Here is a 19,006-nt window from a genome sequence, read left to right as displayed (position 1 = left end):
AAAAGTAGCTTGGAGTCGAGCTGGTATTGAGGAACACACTTGGGAACTCGAATCAGATATGCGAAAAGACTACCCACATCTCTTTTCAGGTAACTAAATTTGAATTTTGAGGGCAAAATTCTTTGTTAGGTGGGTAGGATGTAAACCCCGTTAAATTAGTAAATAATTAGCTAATAAATTAATTTTTAACAATGAAAATTAGAAATATGAATATTATATTAAATTAGAATAGAGCTCATCAAAACGAAAATTTTGACACTAATTTCAAGAAATTCGGCCTAAGATTGGACCGAACGAGCTAAACCGGTTAAACCGGACCCAAATTGGACCTGTGGTCCAACCGGCTCAGCACACTTAAATGACCCACAGCTTCTTCCTCCCCACATTTCAGCAAGAACACGCCGAAGCCATACAGGGGAGAGAAGAAGGAAATTTCCCTAACCTTACGTTAACTTTAAATCACCGTATCTCCTCCGTCCGAGCTCCGATCACCATACCGTTTGCGGCCACGCAACCACCACGTCGAGCTCTACGATTCTACCGGAACAATTTTATAGGTAACTCCCTTTATTACTCCCATCCACTCCTTCCCCTAATTTTCAAAAATTATGTGGAGGTATTGAATTTCTTTGCTTTTTGATGTTTTAGGATCCAATTAGCTTGAGAAAAACGTTCACTCTTGCTTATATGAAGCTTGGGTAAGGTGAGGATACCATAATTTCCATTTAATTTTCTTTTATCTGTGCTTTGGGTATTAAATTGGGTGTTTGTGTGTTATTGATATGTATTAGGTTGTGAATAAATAATTGGAGTTTGAAATTGTGGATATTGGAACTTGGAGGAAGCTGTTTTGTTGAACTTTTGGGGGATGTGTTTATTTTAGTAAGTTGCCTTGGACAATACGCAAAAAATCGGCCAAGACATGGTTTAGGTTTCTTGCATTTAATATATAATGTTCTGTGAAAACTTAGGCTAGATGACCGTAGGATAGGTTGGAATGCATGTGTATATTTATTGTTTAGTATCTTGTTGAGAAACATATTTGGTTTGGTACTTGTTGATTAGTTGATAATTTGGTGAATTGTTGACTTGAGGTATGATTATGGTGGTGGTTGTTGTGATGATAAGGAAGGGCATATTGTGTTATAAGCCTAGGATTTGTAAACTATGATTTTTGGTTGGTTTTGGTTGATGGATTTGAATAATGTATGTGTATTATTGTTGATTTGAGGTACATTTATTGTGGTGATTGTTGTGTTGATGAGAAAGGGCATATTGTATTGATAAATGCAGGTTTGGTGATGAAAGGGATAAAGTTTTTGAATGAAAATGAGGTTTGTGAGGTTTTGCAAAATTTTGGTTTTGGGCCAAATTTCGGCGAGCTATAACTTGGCCTCCGGACCCCCAAATGGTTTCAAACTTATTTTGATAAAAAATTGGGTTCGTGAAGTTTATGCCGTTCAAAGAACGGATAAAAAACGATTTAAAATGATTAAGTTATGCTCGACGGAAGTTTTGGTCTGGAATAGGCAATTCTGCACTTTTCTACTGAATCATTTTTCTGGAAAACGTACGCCCATACGTACGCGTGGCAAAGAATTTTTGACTGTGCGAACGCGAGTGGTCCTATGCGTACGCGTAATGAGCTAGCAAGTATGTCCACGCGTACGCATGGCCCATGCGTACGCGTGACATAAAGTATTCACCTTTGCGTACGCATGACAAGGAGATGCGCGCGCGAGCTACCTTTTTACACTCCCACGCGTACGCGTGGCCCCTATTCCAGCAAACATGGTTTTCTGAGTTTTAAACCCTATTTCAAACTTCTAAACTTTTATTTTCATTCTTCTAATCATAAATAACAGTATTAAGTTTGATAATCAAGTGAAGTTAGCAAATGGGGATAACTTGGAGGTGAAGTAAAGCTGAAAAAGTGATTAATTGACAATGAAATGTTATGAATGATTATGTATGATATTTGGCTTGAATAATCAAATGATCTGAGATACGAGATTCCCTGGGTAAAGTACCATGGCTTGCTACCACGAGTACCAGGTCGAAAACTCGATACTCTATTGACCCTACGATGTAAGGGTGACCGGGCACTTATAAATTCACGGGAATGTTACCCCCATTGAGCAATATTGATTATTTGAGAAAAAGCTATGCATAGACTCTTGGGGATACACGTCGAGGTACAGTCCAAGGGTTTAGCAAACCGGACTTGTCGGGTTGGCTTGATAATCGACAGATGAGACTCATCAGCCATAGGACATGCATGCATCATGTGCATATTACTTGAATTACTACTTTGTGCATTAACTGGGTGTGCCTAAGTGTATTTGCTATGTTAAATGTATATTTGTTACCTGCAGTACTTGTAACTTTCTTGTGCTTGCCTTTATCTGCTTATTTGCTTATGATATGTTGTCGGAGATAGAGGTATGGAGGAAAGGCAGTAAGACTTAGGTTCAAGATTAAGTTAATATAGGCTTAGTTACTCTTAGAAAATCACCTTTTATGGCTTCTAACCAATACTTTAAGCTTTATAATCTGAGTGTCAGTATTCTAGGATTGCCTCTGGCATTCCCAGGACCTTATATCTTATATGTGTGGCACCTTTACCATGCTGTGAACCTCTGGTTCTCACCCCATACTATGTTGTTGTTTTTCAGATGCAGGTCGAGAGGCACCTCCTTAGGCGTCTGAGCTTCTGAAGCGAAATAGTTATCGGGTTACTTTTTGGATTGTATAGTCATGTATATATATGTACTTAGTTTTCTCTCCGCATAACTTGTTCCTTTTGACCCTCTTAGAGGCTTATGGAGAGACAGGATTTTGTTTATGTAAATTTGAGTTTTGGATATGTATATAAATGTGTAAATATTCTCCGGCCAACCTTGACTTCGCGGGTTGAGTTAAGAGCTTGTTATTTTGTATCTTTGACTCTCTATTCTTACTTTTATTATCTTATACGAGATAGCTATAGTTTTCTTAGTACGCAAGTTAACTCGTTTTCTGAGCATTGCACTTTTGTTTCGCGATTTTTGTTTCATCTGTTCTTCAAGGCTCCTAGTTTATTATATTCTTTCTGCTATTATATGTACACATTTTATTTTAGAGGTCGTAATACCACACCACCTCTGTTTTACGGCTTAAGTGTAAAGTTCCGTATGGTAGAGTGTTACATGCAATGGCTAGCTTAGGTGAAAAATTGCAATTTGGATTCAATACGGTCCCTTCCTCTTTATTTAACTCTAACATTCTTTGGTCCCTCCCAAACATGATGGGTCAACAGCCTCTTCGATGCTACTAACTTCTTCTTCTTTATCTATATTTTGTGATTTGGTTTAACGGTGATTCCATCATATCATGATGGGTCAATAGCCTCTTCGATACTACTAACTTCTTCTTCTTTATCATCTATTTTTTGTGATTTGGTTTAATGGTGATTCCATTTTACAGGTATACCAAGGATTTAGAACTGGAAGTGATGGAAACTTTCATTTGCTACTTCATGAGTTCTTTTCATATGAATAATCATCAATATAAATTTTGTCATGAAATGAAAAACAGTAAAAATGTTTCATGAAATTGTGATGTCAATGTTACCTCATTTACTCTATTTCTCAAACCCTGAACATCCCTTCGACATTTCACCACAAACTTATCTACAACCTCCTTGAATTACTTCATTTTTACTATCTTAGCTTCGTAAAACCTATCCCTCTTTTTACGCAACTCCTCAAGCTCATTCACCTCGTTCTGAATAAACCTAAAGTGCCAAAAAAATCAGCTCCAATTCCAATTCCAGAAGAACAATTAACGAAGGTGGCATTAACTTAAAAAGTTGGGAGAAAGAACCGTATTTGGTTTCGAGGTTGTGATTTTGAGAAGTGAGAGAGAGAAGGTTGAAGTTCTGGGAAGCAATTTTGTGATCGAGAAAGAAGCATCTCTGTTTGGTGGCTCTGATGTTGGCGAGTTTGGAAGCCAAAACGCAAGACTTATTTTCTTGCAACTCTTTCTCCACCTGCACTGAACAAGAGCTTGATTGCGCTGAGTTTTTTTTTGGATGCATAAAAGATATTTGAAATTTCAAATAAGAATGGTGGAGTTGTTCCTGGAATGCAGATGGAAGCCCCATTATTGCTAGTTTTAAAGAAAGATAGAAAGAAAGAAGAAGAAGCCCAACGGAAGAAGAAGAAGAAGAAGGAAGTATCGTTTACAAGATTCGAGAGGGATCAAAGAATGTTAGGGTTAAATAGAGAGGAAGGAACCAAATTGGATTCAATTTCACAATTTTGTTAACTAAATTAGCTATTACACATTTATATAGCGTGACACATGATAACCACGTCAGCATTGAAACCGTTGAGTCATTACAGAAAAGATGCTCATTACTCAAAGACTACTATAATATTCAAAGCTCAATCTGAGGGACCATTATGATAAAATTAAAATTTCGAAGACTAAATTGAATAATTTCATAAATATCATAGGCTATTAAAATTTACTCAAGATATTTATGAGTTTGGTACTTTGGTATCAATAATTTAAGAAAATTTGTTTTTTAGTCTTATATACAAAAGTATAGAGAACTTTTTTTTAATAGTAAATAATTAAATATGCTCTTACCTTCTTAAAAAGAGAAGCAAATAGTGCATTATATTAAATTTTACCATATATAGACAACAAACTCTAAATCTTAATACTTATAAAAATCATGGGTTTACCAAACATTTTTATTTTTTATATTTCACCAAAACACAATAAGAGCGGAACCCAATATGAGGGCAACACAAGAAACCCAAGTCTTGTTTCCCATTATTACTCTTTACTCTTCATTGCAAAAGTGGTTTTTCAAAGTCATTTTTCTCTTCTCTCTTCTTCAATTCTATGGTTGTTTTTTTCCTTAACGGAGAAAGAGAAAGAAATTAAATCAAATACAGAGAATTAATGAGAAGAGCAGAGGATATCTTCATTGAACCGCTTTATCCATATAAAAAAGAACCAAAAAAGAAAAAGAAAAAAAGGGGGTCTTAGTTAGGACTTAGAAAAAAGTCATACATAAGGCACAACAATGATGAGAGAGAAAGTAGAAGAAGGAGAGAATAAGAGATATAAATATATTAAACAAACAGCATAAATTATTAAAATAGTATTTAAAAATTTATATTATTAATAAATATAATTTTAAATAGGATGAAGATCTTCTAGAATAAAAATATAGTGAAATTACAAAATGAGAAGTTAATTATATTTAAATTAAAATGATGAGACTCACATATAGAAATTATAAATTTAATGATAATTAATTTTTTATTTTATCACTTTACTAAATTTTTTTATTTTAGAAGATCTAACTTATTTTAAATGATATGAATAATAAATAAGTTTGCAAATTTTTTAAAATGCCTATATACTTTTATATTAAATTGTTTTTAAATTTAATTATTTTATTATTCTTTATAATTTTATCAAATTTTTAATTATATATTTATAGTTTAAAAATGTATAATTAAGTTTCTATATTATTAAAATAAAACTTTTAATTATATATATTTTTTAATTATTTTTTGTTAAAAATATAATTTTATTTTGAAATATTTGTTTTTATGTTTGATGTAAAATAAATTATAAAATATTTCAAAAAATAAATATTTTAGAATTATTGCATGTGTTTTCCTCAAAAATAACAAATAATGTAAATCTAATTATAAATTTTTATCTAATATAAATGCCTAATTTTAATATTTTAAACTGTAAATATCTAATTAAAATTTTGGTGAAACTATAAGAACTAATAGAATAATTAATAACAAACTACTAAAATAGTATCCGAAAGTTCACATTGCTGATAAAAATAATTCCAAAAGATTCTAACAATAAATCTCCTAAAAATTTAAAAAATGCGACAAAAAACTATATATTAAATATATATTTTACAAAAAAGATTTTAGAGATCATATTTTAATGAATTTTTTGTAAACATTATTAAAAAAGATAAAATCTTTTTATTTTTAAAATTTGATAATTTTATGTAAATTCAAATTTTTTAAAATTTTTTATTGTGAATGACTATATTTTTTTGAAAACTAAAAAATATTCTAGAGATTAATTTTAGTCTGAATTTTTTATGTATTTATTAAATATTTATTAAAAAAATTCATGTATTTATTAAATATTTATTTAAATATTACCACAAAAATTCAGATCAAATAGATAAGTTATTTACTAAATACAAAATTTTTTTATTATTTATAAAAAATATAATATTTATTTATTATTTTTGTCGTATTTTCAAATCATTTAAAAATTGTTTAATCGATAATATTTTAGATATTTTTTTATCACCACTTAAATTTTTCAGATACCCTTACAAAAAAAATTTCAGATACCAAATTAATAATTAGTACAATAATTAAATTTTATTTTATCATATTTTTAAACTTTTAAAATTTATTATTAATTTTTAAATTGAATGGATTGTTTTATATTAAAAAAGGCATTTGTCATTATGTAATTTTCTTTCTCCCCTCCTTTGCATTCAATTCCATTTTCTCTCCTTCATAACCGACTCTCTCTCTCCGCTCTCTTCTCTCTCATCTTTCTTTCTTTTCTCTCGTTGCGTGTGGGGAGAGGAAATATGATTTTAAGTGCAACAAACAGCACAAGATAGAAGGCGGTTTCACCATTAATGGGATTCTCTATAACTATTCAAGAACAAACACCACAAGAGGATCAAGAAGCAAAGCCTTTCATGGCTTCAAATAGTGGTAGTTTTAAGAGCATCAACTCAAGTACTACACCTACTCAACTTGAACCACTCCATCTACATCATAATCATCATCATCATCATCATAATCAAATACAAGAGCAACAACAACACCAAATTTCCTTCGGAATGATGCCATCTTCTTCTTCTTCATCTATCCCAGGAAACTATCTGTGAGTATTAGTAGTAGTCAGCAGTTAGTTTCACTCATCATCCTTCATGATCATACACTTTTAGTTTTTTATTTATTTGTTGATAATAATAATGAATTTATAACACAGAAACAGAGATTCCGGAGCTTATGATTTGGGTGAACTGGATCAAGCCTTTTTCATGTATCTTGATGGTCAGCCTGACCCCTCTACTGTTCAAGACCAAAGACGTGAGCTTCTAGAATTTTTTTTTTCCTTTAAAAAACAGCTGGTTTTTACTTCTAACAATTTGGTTGAAATTTTGAGAAAGCGGAGAAAACTTTTCTTCCTTGCTTTTTATTTCAGTTTTGGAGAGTCCTTTTTTTTTTTTTTTTCAAATTCTCATTCCACGGCGACTTAGATATTGTTTACTATCAAAATCGTCAACTTTTTTTTTTCTTTTTTTCTGGCTTGTAATTAAATACGTAGATGGATGTGAGAATATCTATATTCGGTTTTACGGGAGAATCTGAGAGGGGATATGGGTTGTTTATGGTTTGTTTTTGTTACAATAAAAACATGATCAGTAGAAGATACACACATATCATATCTGCCGTATTAGTACCTTCTTTGACCAGATCCCTCATGAAGAAGAATAAAATAAAAATAAAAATTAAAGGTCCTTTTTTGCAATATGAATTTTACACACCTGCTCCCCTTGGCCTCACACCTCTCTTGCTTAGCTTCTTGCTTTGTGTCCTTTAACATTATTATTAATATAATAAATATTAAGTACTATCAAGACATTTTAGTATAGTAAGTTGCTATTGTTAAAGTTAAATTTCATATATATTATAATTGATCATGCTGAACTCCTTATAATATATATTATTACATATGTTTGTCTCAGCAGAGAACTCATCATCTTCAGGAATGAGGCCACCAACTCTCAACATTTTCCCCTCTCAGCCTATGCACGTAGACCCCCCGCCATCCAATTCCAAGGTATAAAATATTCATATACTTATTAATTACTTCGCTTTAAAATATTTGTTTCAAAATGTTATTTTGTATTTAATATAAAGACAGCATTAATGAATTTTTTAAAAAAATTATAGGAGTTGAATAATCGTTAATTATATAGATGATTTTAAAAATTAACAATATTTAAATATTTATTTTTTGATAATTAATTAATTGTATATATATGATTCCATTTGCTAGAAAGCAGGTAAAAAGGTAATAGTAAATTAATGTAATTATGAACATTTAATTAATAAAGTGTATTTGTTTGTATTTGGAAAACACAGGCTACAACGGAATTGGCTTCTGCCCAAACCAATGGTTCCAAGAGGCCATCAGAGCCGTCCATGGAATCAACCAACCCGCGAAATAATGCCGCTTCTGCTCCTGAACCACCCAAACCTATAAAGGTACTTTAATTTTAATTATTTGTTTTTATATACTTTATAGTTAACAAATTTATAATAGTTTATCTAAGCTCAATTATAATCTATGATTTTTCAATTAATTAGAACAACAAGCGGAGAGTTGGTAGTAGCATATTTGAAACCTGTTATTTTATTATGTATTTCACTTATTAATATTCTGGTCAATGTGCACGTGTCATGGTATAGCGAGAGAACAACCGCAAGGGCACAACTTCAAGTTCTGAACAAGAGGGACCAAAAACACCAGATCCTAAGGTTAACCACCAACTGTTATTTTATTTATTTTCTCTTATCACTTCTGATGCTTTTTCACTGTAATAATAATTTTTTTTTTTTTAAATTTGAGTGAGAATTAATGGAGAGTATTTGCTTTTGAAACGTTATGCACAGACACTAAGAAGACTTGCCCAGAATAGAGAGGCAGCAAGGAAAAGCAGGCTGAGGAAAAAGGTTCAGTGAATTCCCTTTGATGATAGTTTTTATCTCAATTCTGAATTTCTATTGTTTTGCACATTTCTGGAAACATTTCTCAAACCGCACTCTATCTTATGAGAAACCTTTCACAAGTACTATGATCTCATTCTTTGATTTTACATATTTTTAAATGTTATAATTATAAATTATTAAAAATATACTTATTCATATAAACTTTTAATAGAAGTAATTTTATAATATTATCTCGAATTTTTTATGATTAAAAATTTGAAATTCAATCCTTATTATTCCAAATAAATATAAATAATAAATATATAAACCAACATAAGATTATTTCTAAAGATAAGTTAAATATAATTTTAAAAAACATACGTACCAATTAAACTTCTCCTATGTTTATTTGAAATATATGCATACTATACTGAAATATTTTATGAATGTATGCTCCAAGAACAATTATATTGTTATTATTATTTATTCTCAATATATACTATTTTATGCAAACTTCACTACTAAATTATCAATTATATCTCACATTCTTTTCTTCTCTTTCTTCATTAACTAAAGCTAGGTTATTTAGTAATATTATCTTTAAATTACTCTATCTACTTCAAATTTATTAAGAATAATTATGTATTTAAATAATGTGAAATAAAAGACTGAGCATTTATTTATCCAAAAAAAAAAAATAGGTATACAAATTTTTTTAATCAAGTGATCAATAACATGAATTTTATTCTTCAATAACACAATTTACTAATTGAAACTTAATTACATATATACGATTTATACATACATCTTAGAGATATAATCATTAATATACCTTCTTTTATTAATTTAAGTTTTTAAAAGAAGTGATACCGTGACAAAACAATATAGAAGGGTCGTAAATTTACTAATTTGTTTGTTTGTTTTGGTCAGGCGTATGTTCAGCAGCTAGAAACAAGTAGGATTAAGCTGAATCAGTTGGAACAAGAGTTACAGAGAGCCAGAGCTCAAGTAAGGAAGCAACCTCTTATTTATGGAATGCATCCACTTAATTACTTATTCATTGATGTAACACAATATGGGCACGACCACTGCTTTGGTTTAATATCATTTTGTAACGCTTGCATTGCAATTAATGCTTCTTTCTACTTTTAGGGCATTTTCATGGGTGGAAATGCACTTTTGGGAGGAGAACAAGGCCTTCCTCTTCCTATGACTACTATTACCTCAGGTCTCTCTCTTCTTCTTCTTCCTTCACTCATAATTATTATTTATTATTAATATACTTTACTCCTCACAACTCGCAAGTAGCTTCACACACACGAACCTTTTCGTTCTTTTCATTTTCATCATTTTTTGTTATTTTTTTATTCGTTAGTTAGAAGAAAAACTAATGTCAACTTAATAAAAAAAGAAATTGGGTGTGCATTGTATATTTACCAAGTGTATGTAACGTAGTTATCAACTTATCATAGACGTTAAAAGAAATTCTTGTGGAGGTTGAAAGATGCCATTTTCGGAATATAAATATTGGATGACAATTTTGAAAAAAACGGATATTTAATTTATATATGATATAAATTATTACTACGATTAATTATTGTTATGTGATTGGAATCATCATTATTCCCTTCATTCTAAAATAATTATAAATTATATATAAATATAAATAATTTGAAAAAAAAAGTCATATTTATATATGCACATAAATTATTACTATTATTATTTAATTAGAATCATCGTTATTATTGTTCCCTCTATTCTAAAATAATTACCACTTTGTCTAAATATATACTTTATAAGATAATGTAACTACTGCATATATATAGACAGATAGATTTTTTTAAATGAACGTATTTAGTCAAACCAATAATTATATATTTTGAATAAAGAGAGTATACATATACTACACGTATATCATACTATATTATATTAATACTACAACAATAAAAAAAAAGTCTAACCTCATTAGTTAAATGAGTTTTAATAAATGTTGAATAGAATTCCATGCATGGTTTACTTTATTTTATTTTCAAAGTCAAATACAATTATGTATTATGTCATCAGCACGTGTGTATTATTACAATTAACTGTGTGAATAGATGGATTGTTATTTGTTAATTAATTATTTCCAATCTCAAATACAGACACATTCAGTTAATTTTTATTTTGTTAATTATTAAAAAATAATTAATTAGTAATAAGTATATTTTAATTTCAGAGGCAGCAATGTTTGACATGGAATATGGAAGGTGGTTAGAGGAGCACCACCGTCTAGTGTGCGAACTAAGAGCAGCGGTGCAGGAACACCTGCAGGAGAACGAGCTAAGAATGTACGTTGAAAATTGCTTGGGTCATTATGACCAAGTGATTAATCTGAAGAGCATTGTGGCCAAAACAGACGCATTTCATATTGTTTTTGGAATGTGGAAAACACCAGCTGAACGCTGTTTCATGTGGATCGGTGGCTTCAGGCCTTCTGAACTCATTAAGGTACATTTCCTACCTAGGGTTTTAAATAATATTCTTTTTATATTTACTATATATATTTTTGTTCATAATTTTTATATTTATAGCAGATACAATTGCAAATTCAAATCATTTCACTAACTACATATTTAAATTTTTCTGTTATAAATTTAAATTAAATTTTTAATTCAACCTATTATTTTATAAATACTTTAAATACTTGTATTTGAATTTTTTTTCTATATATATATATATATATATATTTACGTAATTTTATATTGGAATGCATTAATTAAAACTGTTATTTAAAAGTACGATATGAATATAATAATAGCCCTATATATATATATAATTTCCCAATTAACATTTTGTGCTATATATACTAAATAACAAATAAACACCAAGATATAAACATATAGAATGGGTGGAGAAGGACTAATTAATAAGACTTCTCATAATTCATTAAGCTCTTGATATTGATTTATTAATCATCTTCATCATCAATCATCAAAAGTTTAATTTCCATAATATATATGTAAATTTAAAATTCTTTTACATTATAATAATCAGGTATTGTCATATAGATAAAATTTTTATTTTAAATATTTTTATGAACCTAGAGATAGTAGCATCTAATTAGATATAAGTATATGAATATTTCACAATATATAGAAATTTTTATAAATTTATTACATCACTAACGCATAAGAGCTCAAGTACATAGAATTAAAATTTGTCAAGATGTCCTTGGTTAGCTAGGCCTATAATTTCTTATTAATTTTTAAGAGAAACATTTTTCCCCTATTTTTCAAATTGAAGTTTTTTCTTTTCTCCTATAGTATAAATTCAACGCCGAAAAGGGGGAGGATAACAAGGGAGAGTTATACAATTTTGTATTTAAAAGGAGTTGATAAAATAAATGCATTGACTCAGTAACTTTTGTCGGTGGGGCTACCAAAGAATTTTTTTTTTTTTTTGAGGGAAAATGTATGAATTTAATGTGATGAATGAATTAAGGAAGATGATAGAGGGTTTCCGGTATTGGGTATAGTTAGGCTTCATTCCCTTAAAGCCATACCTTTCACTTCAATTTTTGGTATATTGGAATCAAAATGTGGCCTAAGGAACCATGCATGAAAGAGAAACAAAGTGGCACGGGTCTCTTTCTTTCATTGTCTTATTTCCTTATGTTATTTGATGGGAATAAAGTTTCTTCCTCCATACCCACCTCTCTTCCTTGTACTCTAGTTAATCAATAAACAACCTCTCAATAACCCTAAAACTTGTGTAACATACATATGACAAGAAAAACCTAATTCCTAGCTACACCATGACCTAATCATTATATGCATGCCATGCACACTTTCTTTCTCATACAAAAATGCTTTAATTTTATCTATATATCCATTGTACATAATTTAATTTTGTTCGCATGCATATCTTACGTGTATTATATGAAAACAAGCATAGAAATTAAAATGATATTTGATATAAAAAACATTCAATATAAATAATAACATAGGAAAAATTGTATAGAATATTGAAAATTTCAAATATCAACTAGATAGATCTATTATTGAGAACAAAGTTATTATTATTAAATATTAATGTATGTGCGTTGAATTAGGTTATTATGGCTCAAATTGAGCCTCTTACGGAGCAACAAATATTAGGGATATGTGGGTTGCAACAAACAACACGTGAGGCAGAAGAAGCTCTATCCCAAGGGCTTGAAGCTCTCAATCAATCACTAACAGAAACCATAACATCAGATTCATTGAGTTCTCCACCAAACATGGTTAATTACATGGGACAAATGGCTGTGGCCATGAGCAAGCTTTCAACTATCGAAGGTTTCCTTAGGCAGGTACGTTAATTAAATCAATCATTACAAACTTTAATTAATTGCCTTTGACTAATTATAACATATTCTTCCAACTTCCAAGTCGCATTTATATATGATTGAAAATACCATAAAATACATATAACAATAATGTTTATTAATGCATGTTGAATTTTTGTTGTGGATGTGATTTGAGTAGTACAAAGATTTGTGACCGTGTGATATTGATTTGCTAGTATTTTTTTGTGGTCCCCTATTGATATTTTTTACCAATAATAATAAATGTTTGTATTTTTTTTTTTTTTTGAGTCAATACTCTTCTTTTTGGTATCTAACTATTTGTTTGAAGAACAAAATATACATCTATAATTTTTAAAAACTTTAAATTAATTTCTAATTATTTAAGTAATTGATTTAAGTAGTTCTTGTAAATAATAAGTTGCTAATGTATTAGAGAATGTTTGAACCAGTTAGTTCAATAATTAGACGAAACCAATTAGAGTTTTTAAATTATAGAGAGATATTTTATCTTTTAAATTATTAGAGATATTAACAATTTATGTTATCTTTCTTTATTAGTTTAAATTTTTAAAATGAATAGTATCATAACACACGAATAAATAGTCAGAATCGAAAATGATATTTATTATTTTTTTTATATGTATGTTTGTATAACTGATCTCGTGGGGTTGGGGGGTCAGTAGGAAGAAGAATATGTTGTAGTTTGATATTGGGTAGGGAAACCTACTCCAACCTGTCTCCGATGAACTACCTCTTATTACATGAATGTCTCACTCTCATGAGGTGGTTACATGGAATCTAGAATCATAGATTATAAAAATAAATTTTTGTCCCTTCATTTTCAAATTCAGTACGTGGAAGAGAGGAGATAGAGAGTGTTTGGCAATGTTGATTTTTCTTGAAAAGGACTTCTTAATCATTTTCATTTCAGGTGTGTTTGGTAGATGTACTTCAATAATATTATTTTATAATAATAATAATAATAATAACAATAACAATAAAAAAAAAATATCTGTGCTGTTTTTATTTTATTTATCATAAACTTTTATGATAACTGTACTATTAAATGTTGTTTACAGGAAAAATGTTTTTCAAAACTTGTGATAATTGTTTATTGTACGGCCATGATTTCAATTTAAAATTTTCGAATATGTGTTTCATTTATAAATGTTTTTCCTTTATATTTCAGTGTAAGTTACTAATAATTATTACTTGTTAAATATATTTACATATCAGATAAAAACTTAAAATTTGATGGTTGTCATTTCCCGTGTGCAAGGGTTCTAACTTCTAATACTTGTTTGTGTTTGTGTATGAAAGAAAGAGAGGACTTATAATTAAAAATTGGTATGAAAATTAAAAATTATTTCCCATGTTAGTTCTTATTAAGATAAATCTCTCAAGAGTTATATACATCATCACAAATACATTTTACTAATACGAAGAGAAGTATATATTCTAAATTAAAAGAACAGTCAGCTTTTAGAATAATACATAATATATATCCCATCTATTTTGTGCTACAAATCTGAGAGACTATCATAGTTGATAATTTCATCTAACATAGAATACCTACGGTTTTTTCATACTTCTAATCCAACATAAATGTGATGGATCATATACACGTGAGACTAGGGCAGATCGGTGGTCCCTCATTGTTAAAATCCTCATTCCAAAGATACCCATTGAACCCCATATCTATGTGATGTCATGGTCATAACCGTTTTACTCCAAGACACCACACAAGACCCTTCATAATAACTTGCCTTTTGACCACTTCAATAATAAAGTAATATCTAATTTATGATATTTAGACAGATTTCATATATAGTTTATTAGAGTTTTAATTTTTTAGTATAAAAAAATTAGATTTTTTTTTTAAATTAAAAACTCTAAATAATAATGAGAGTCCTTCTATATATTTTCAATTCATATAGATTAAAGCATATTAAGAATAATGGGTTTCACTAGTTGAATTTGTTGAATTATTTAAAAGTTGTGATATAGGCTCCTTTAAAATATCTCATTTTATAATTTAATTTTTCTGTTTGATATATCATTTAATTTTATATTTTTGGTACAATATTATTTAGTAAATATTTTTTATAGTTATCCTCTATATATAAGTACTTACTACCATTTGTACTGTAAATTAATTATCAATAAAAACGTATATGTTTCTAAATAAGTTTTTAACCAATTATGATTTGAATTATTTATTAATGTACAAATAATAAAATGATAGATGTTATGAATTAAACGGGTAACATGCTTTAATTACTATACCGAAATTTCCAGTTTATAATGTTGTGTTTGAATTCTGTCCCTTTTTTGTAAAAAAAAAAAAAAAAAAATATAGATAAGAGTCATATAAATGTTTTATGTTTTCTACATTCTAGAGATAATAGTAAGAAAAATTAAAAAATTTCTATCCTATAATTTTCTTTATCTATTTCTACTAACTTAATATTTCTATCTCAAAAAGAATATATTTATAAACGCAACGTAATAAGTATATATCCATGTGATCCATATATATATAATTTAATTATCCCATGAAATACAACTTGTAACGGAATTGGCAGATGTCTTAAGTTTCATATGGTAACTAGCTAGGTTGGGTGACCAACTTTGCTTAATTTCTATGAATGAATAATTAATCTTAATTATAAAGTCACTGAAGAACACAACCTCTTTGAATTTGTTCTAAGTAACCAACAAAAACAATCATTAATAACACGAAATAGAGGAACAGTTCGGTAACAAGCTAAGATTACAATAATATGATTTTTAATTATCACAACCAAATCTTTTGGTTTAATAAATAGGTCTCTTTCTTCTTATTATTATATCAATAAGGAAACTTTAAATGATTTTGGTTATTATATTATGATAAAAAAAATGTTTGGGGTCATAATGTGAGAACCATATGTAGTTATAATTTGTTTTTTTTTTTAGCTTTTGTCTATATTTATTAATTATTGTCATAATAAATACATAATAATAAATATAATAAGTGTGGAATTATAAATATTATATACATAAAATTATAAATATTAAAGACTTAATTATTCTGTTAGTTCCTATAGTTTCATAAAATTTTTAATTAGATTTTTATATTTTTTTTAATTGAGTTCTTGCATTAAATTTTTTTTAATTGAGTCCCTACACTTTTTTTTTCCCTTTTCCTATACAATTAAGCCAATTACTACAAAAAATGACCTAATTAAAAAAAAAAATAGTGCAGGGATCCGATTAAAAAGAAAAAAAAAGTATAGGCACTTAATTAAAAATTTCGCAAAACTATACAGAATAATTAAACCAATATTAAATTAAATAAAATAATTTTAAATTATTATCTTTTTAGTATTACCCTTATGATAATATATGTAGACATTGAAAGAATGAAAAACTTGTCTTTGTTTCTGTTATGATTATCGTTTAGTTTTTTTTTAGTGAACAAAATAGTAGATAATTGCATTTGTTTTAAAACAAAAGACTTAATAATTAAAACAAGCAAACAGAAAAATCTCTCTTAGTCTTAAGTGATAGTTATATTTCTTTCTTTCTTTTTCTTTTTAAAAAAATAGTTGCATTATTAATTAATTAGTTTGGTTAATATATTATTTAAAGTAGGGATAGGAATAAAATTAAAAACAATAAAGCAGAAGATTTAGTTTCCCTAGCTAGTAGTAGTAGGCAAAAGTTGTCTTGAAAATAAGAAAATTATAATTCCTTCGGTATATATGAATGGTCCAAGCTATTATTGTTGCCGCCATTTTGGATTCAGAAAATCGAAAGCTTTAAGAAGTTGTCATCAAGTTGATGAGTCACACAATAATTAACATCTTGGGAGACAATCGATTCCATCTCCAGATACGTAATGTCTGATTTCACTAAAAGAGAGGATTCATTGCCACCTTTTCTTTGAATTTTTTTTCCATTAAACGTGTTCTAAAATTTGACTAGTTTTGAAACCTAATAATAATAATAATAATAATAATAATAATAATAATAATAATAATAATAATAATAATAATAATAATAATAATAATAATAGAAGTATAAAAATCAATTTTTAAGTAATTAATATAAGTCAATTTTTTATTATAAAATTATTTGTTTAATCTAACTTTTTGGAGGAGTTTTAGGAGTTTAGTAGTAAAATTTAAGGTTTAGAATTTTAAATTATAGTTTATGACTTGAATTTAATTGACATTAACTGAAAAAATAAAATTTTTAATTAAATTTATATTATTAATAATAATAAAATTCAACATTTCAGTGTGCGTTGGTTAGTGTTGCTGCAGATCGGGTTCATAATTTAATTTCAAAGTTGGACTGAGAAAATAAGTATGATTGTTCTAGTAGTTTCACCTCAAAACCTTCGAACATATATACTTTGGATGTGGTCATATTTAATTTGCTCCAATGGTCCAATTTAACTTATCATGGTAGAATTTCGTTAGGTAATTAACATCCAATCAATTAATTATTAATAATCTATTATTAATTAATAATTTTAATTTTTTAAATTATCATTAATTAATAATTATTTAAAATTAGATAGTTAAAGATTATTTACATATACTTTTCCATCGTGATATTAATATATATATATAGTTGCCATGTGGGGTTGACAATTATTAATAATCTATTGCAGTTGAAGCTCCATGCAAAACAGGCTTTTATAATTTTTTTATATAAATAGGATTATAATAAATTTATAATGGTCTAATTATAATTTAGTAATAGTTTTTTTTTTCTCCAAAATTAGAAGTGAGATTTAAATCCAGAACCTTTAGATAAGTATAGAAAAATTATGTCATTTAAATTATAACTCGATATAATTTAGTAATAGTTACATCACGTAATAACTTGTTATAGTATAATAGTTCATAATTTTCTATTCAATTAGATATTTATAAATTATGAATTATGATATTAAGGATTTTATATTAATTTAAAATTATTCGGCGTTCTATTTATCTATGTATACATCAAAATTAATGTTATGTTTATATTTGTAATGTATTTGTCTACTATTTGATAAGTGTGTTTTCCAGCTTACTACAAAATTTGGAATCAATACTTTTTTCTTTGTCAAAGACAATTATATATAATAATTCAGTATTAAAATTTATCTTTTCAGTAATAGTCATGTTTAAATTATGTTGCATTTACTACTATATGTAAAAAAGACCGTCCTAATAAACTGTTTAGATTAAGTGTATTATGACAATCAATTTCTTGTAAGATACTGATTTTGACTAAGAAACTAAGAAGGAAAATTGAAAAGTCATGAGTTATGATACTTAGATATTATTTTTGAGTTTGAAATAAATGAAAGGTGGTTATTATTATTTTACAGGCAGATAATTTGAGGCAGCAAACACTGCACCGTCTGCATCAGATTCTAACAACACGGCAATCCGCAAGGTGTTTGCTGGCAATAGCGGAGTACTTCCATCGCCTTAGAGCTCTCAGTTCTCTTTGGATGTCACGCCCTCGCCAAGAATAATAATAATAATAGTATAGTGCCATATTCCATACATACATATATAGCTCTAAAGCTAGCTACCTAGATATATTTATATATAAACTATGCCCTAATTAATTGTAGCTTCAAAAATTCTCTTCATGTTTTAACTTAATCAAAATGTTATATTTTATATTTTATATATATATATATTTAACAACTATATTTCGTATATAAAAAAAATTGACCACTAAATCAGTTATTCTATAAATTAAAATGCATGTTAAAATATAAAATATATATTAAAAATAAATTAAATATTATATATATTTATATACAAAACTGAATTAATAATTAATTTTTTATGTACACATAATATTTTATATTTCGAATTATTCAATTAGAGGTTAGGGT

The 19,006-nt window shown here is 27.9% G+C and overlaps 1 protein-coding gene across 3 annotated transcripts; it reads left to right on the top strand.

Moving 5' to 3' along the window:
* The first annotated feature begins 6,551 nt into the window (after positions 1–6,551).
* LOC112727671 (bZIP transcription factor TGA10) lies at positions 6,552–18,792 on the top strand. Of its 3 annotated transcripts, none has more exons than XM_025777526.2 (11): positions 6,552–6,948; positions 7,057–7,157; positions 7,820–7,911; positions 8,217–8,339; positions 8,544–8,612; positions 8,748–8,807; positions 9,714–9,791; positions 9,936–10,011; positions 11,002–11,273; positions 12,877–13,116; positions 18,485–18,792. In XM_025777526.2, the coding sequence occupies exons 1-11, from the start codon at positions 6,698–6,700 to the stop codon at positions 18,632–18,634; spliced, it is 1,512 nt and encodes a 503-aa protein (XP_025633311.1). In that variant the 5' UTR covers positions 6,552–6,697; the 3' UTR covers positions 18,635–18,792. The 3 variants fall into 3 exon arrangements, with proteins under 3 accessions (XP_025633311.1, XP_025633312.1, XP_025633310.1); XM_025777527.3 differs by having other exon boundaries at positions 7,817–7,911; positions 18,489–18,792; XM_025777525.2 differs by having other exon boundaries at positions 7,817–7,911.
* The last annotated feature ends 214 nt before the right edge of the window (positions 18,793–19,006 follow it).

This window comes from Arachis hypogaea, chromosome 12 (assembly GCF_003086295.3).
Source record: "Arachis hypogaea cultivar Tifrunner chromosome 12, arahy.Tifrunner.gnm2.J5K5, whole genome shotgun sequence".
In the NCBI taxonomy this organism is placed as follows: Eukaryota; Viridiplantae; Streptophyta; class Magnoliopsida; order Fabales; family Fabaceae; genus Arachis; species Arachis hypogaea.
The sequence above is the reverse complement of the archived record's forward strand: the minus strand, read 5'-3'. Positions and strand labels throughout refer to the sequence as shown.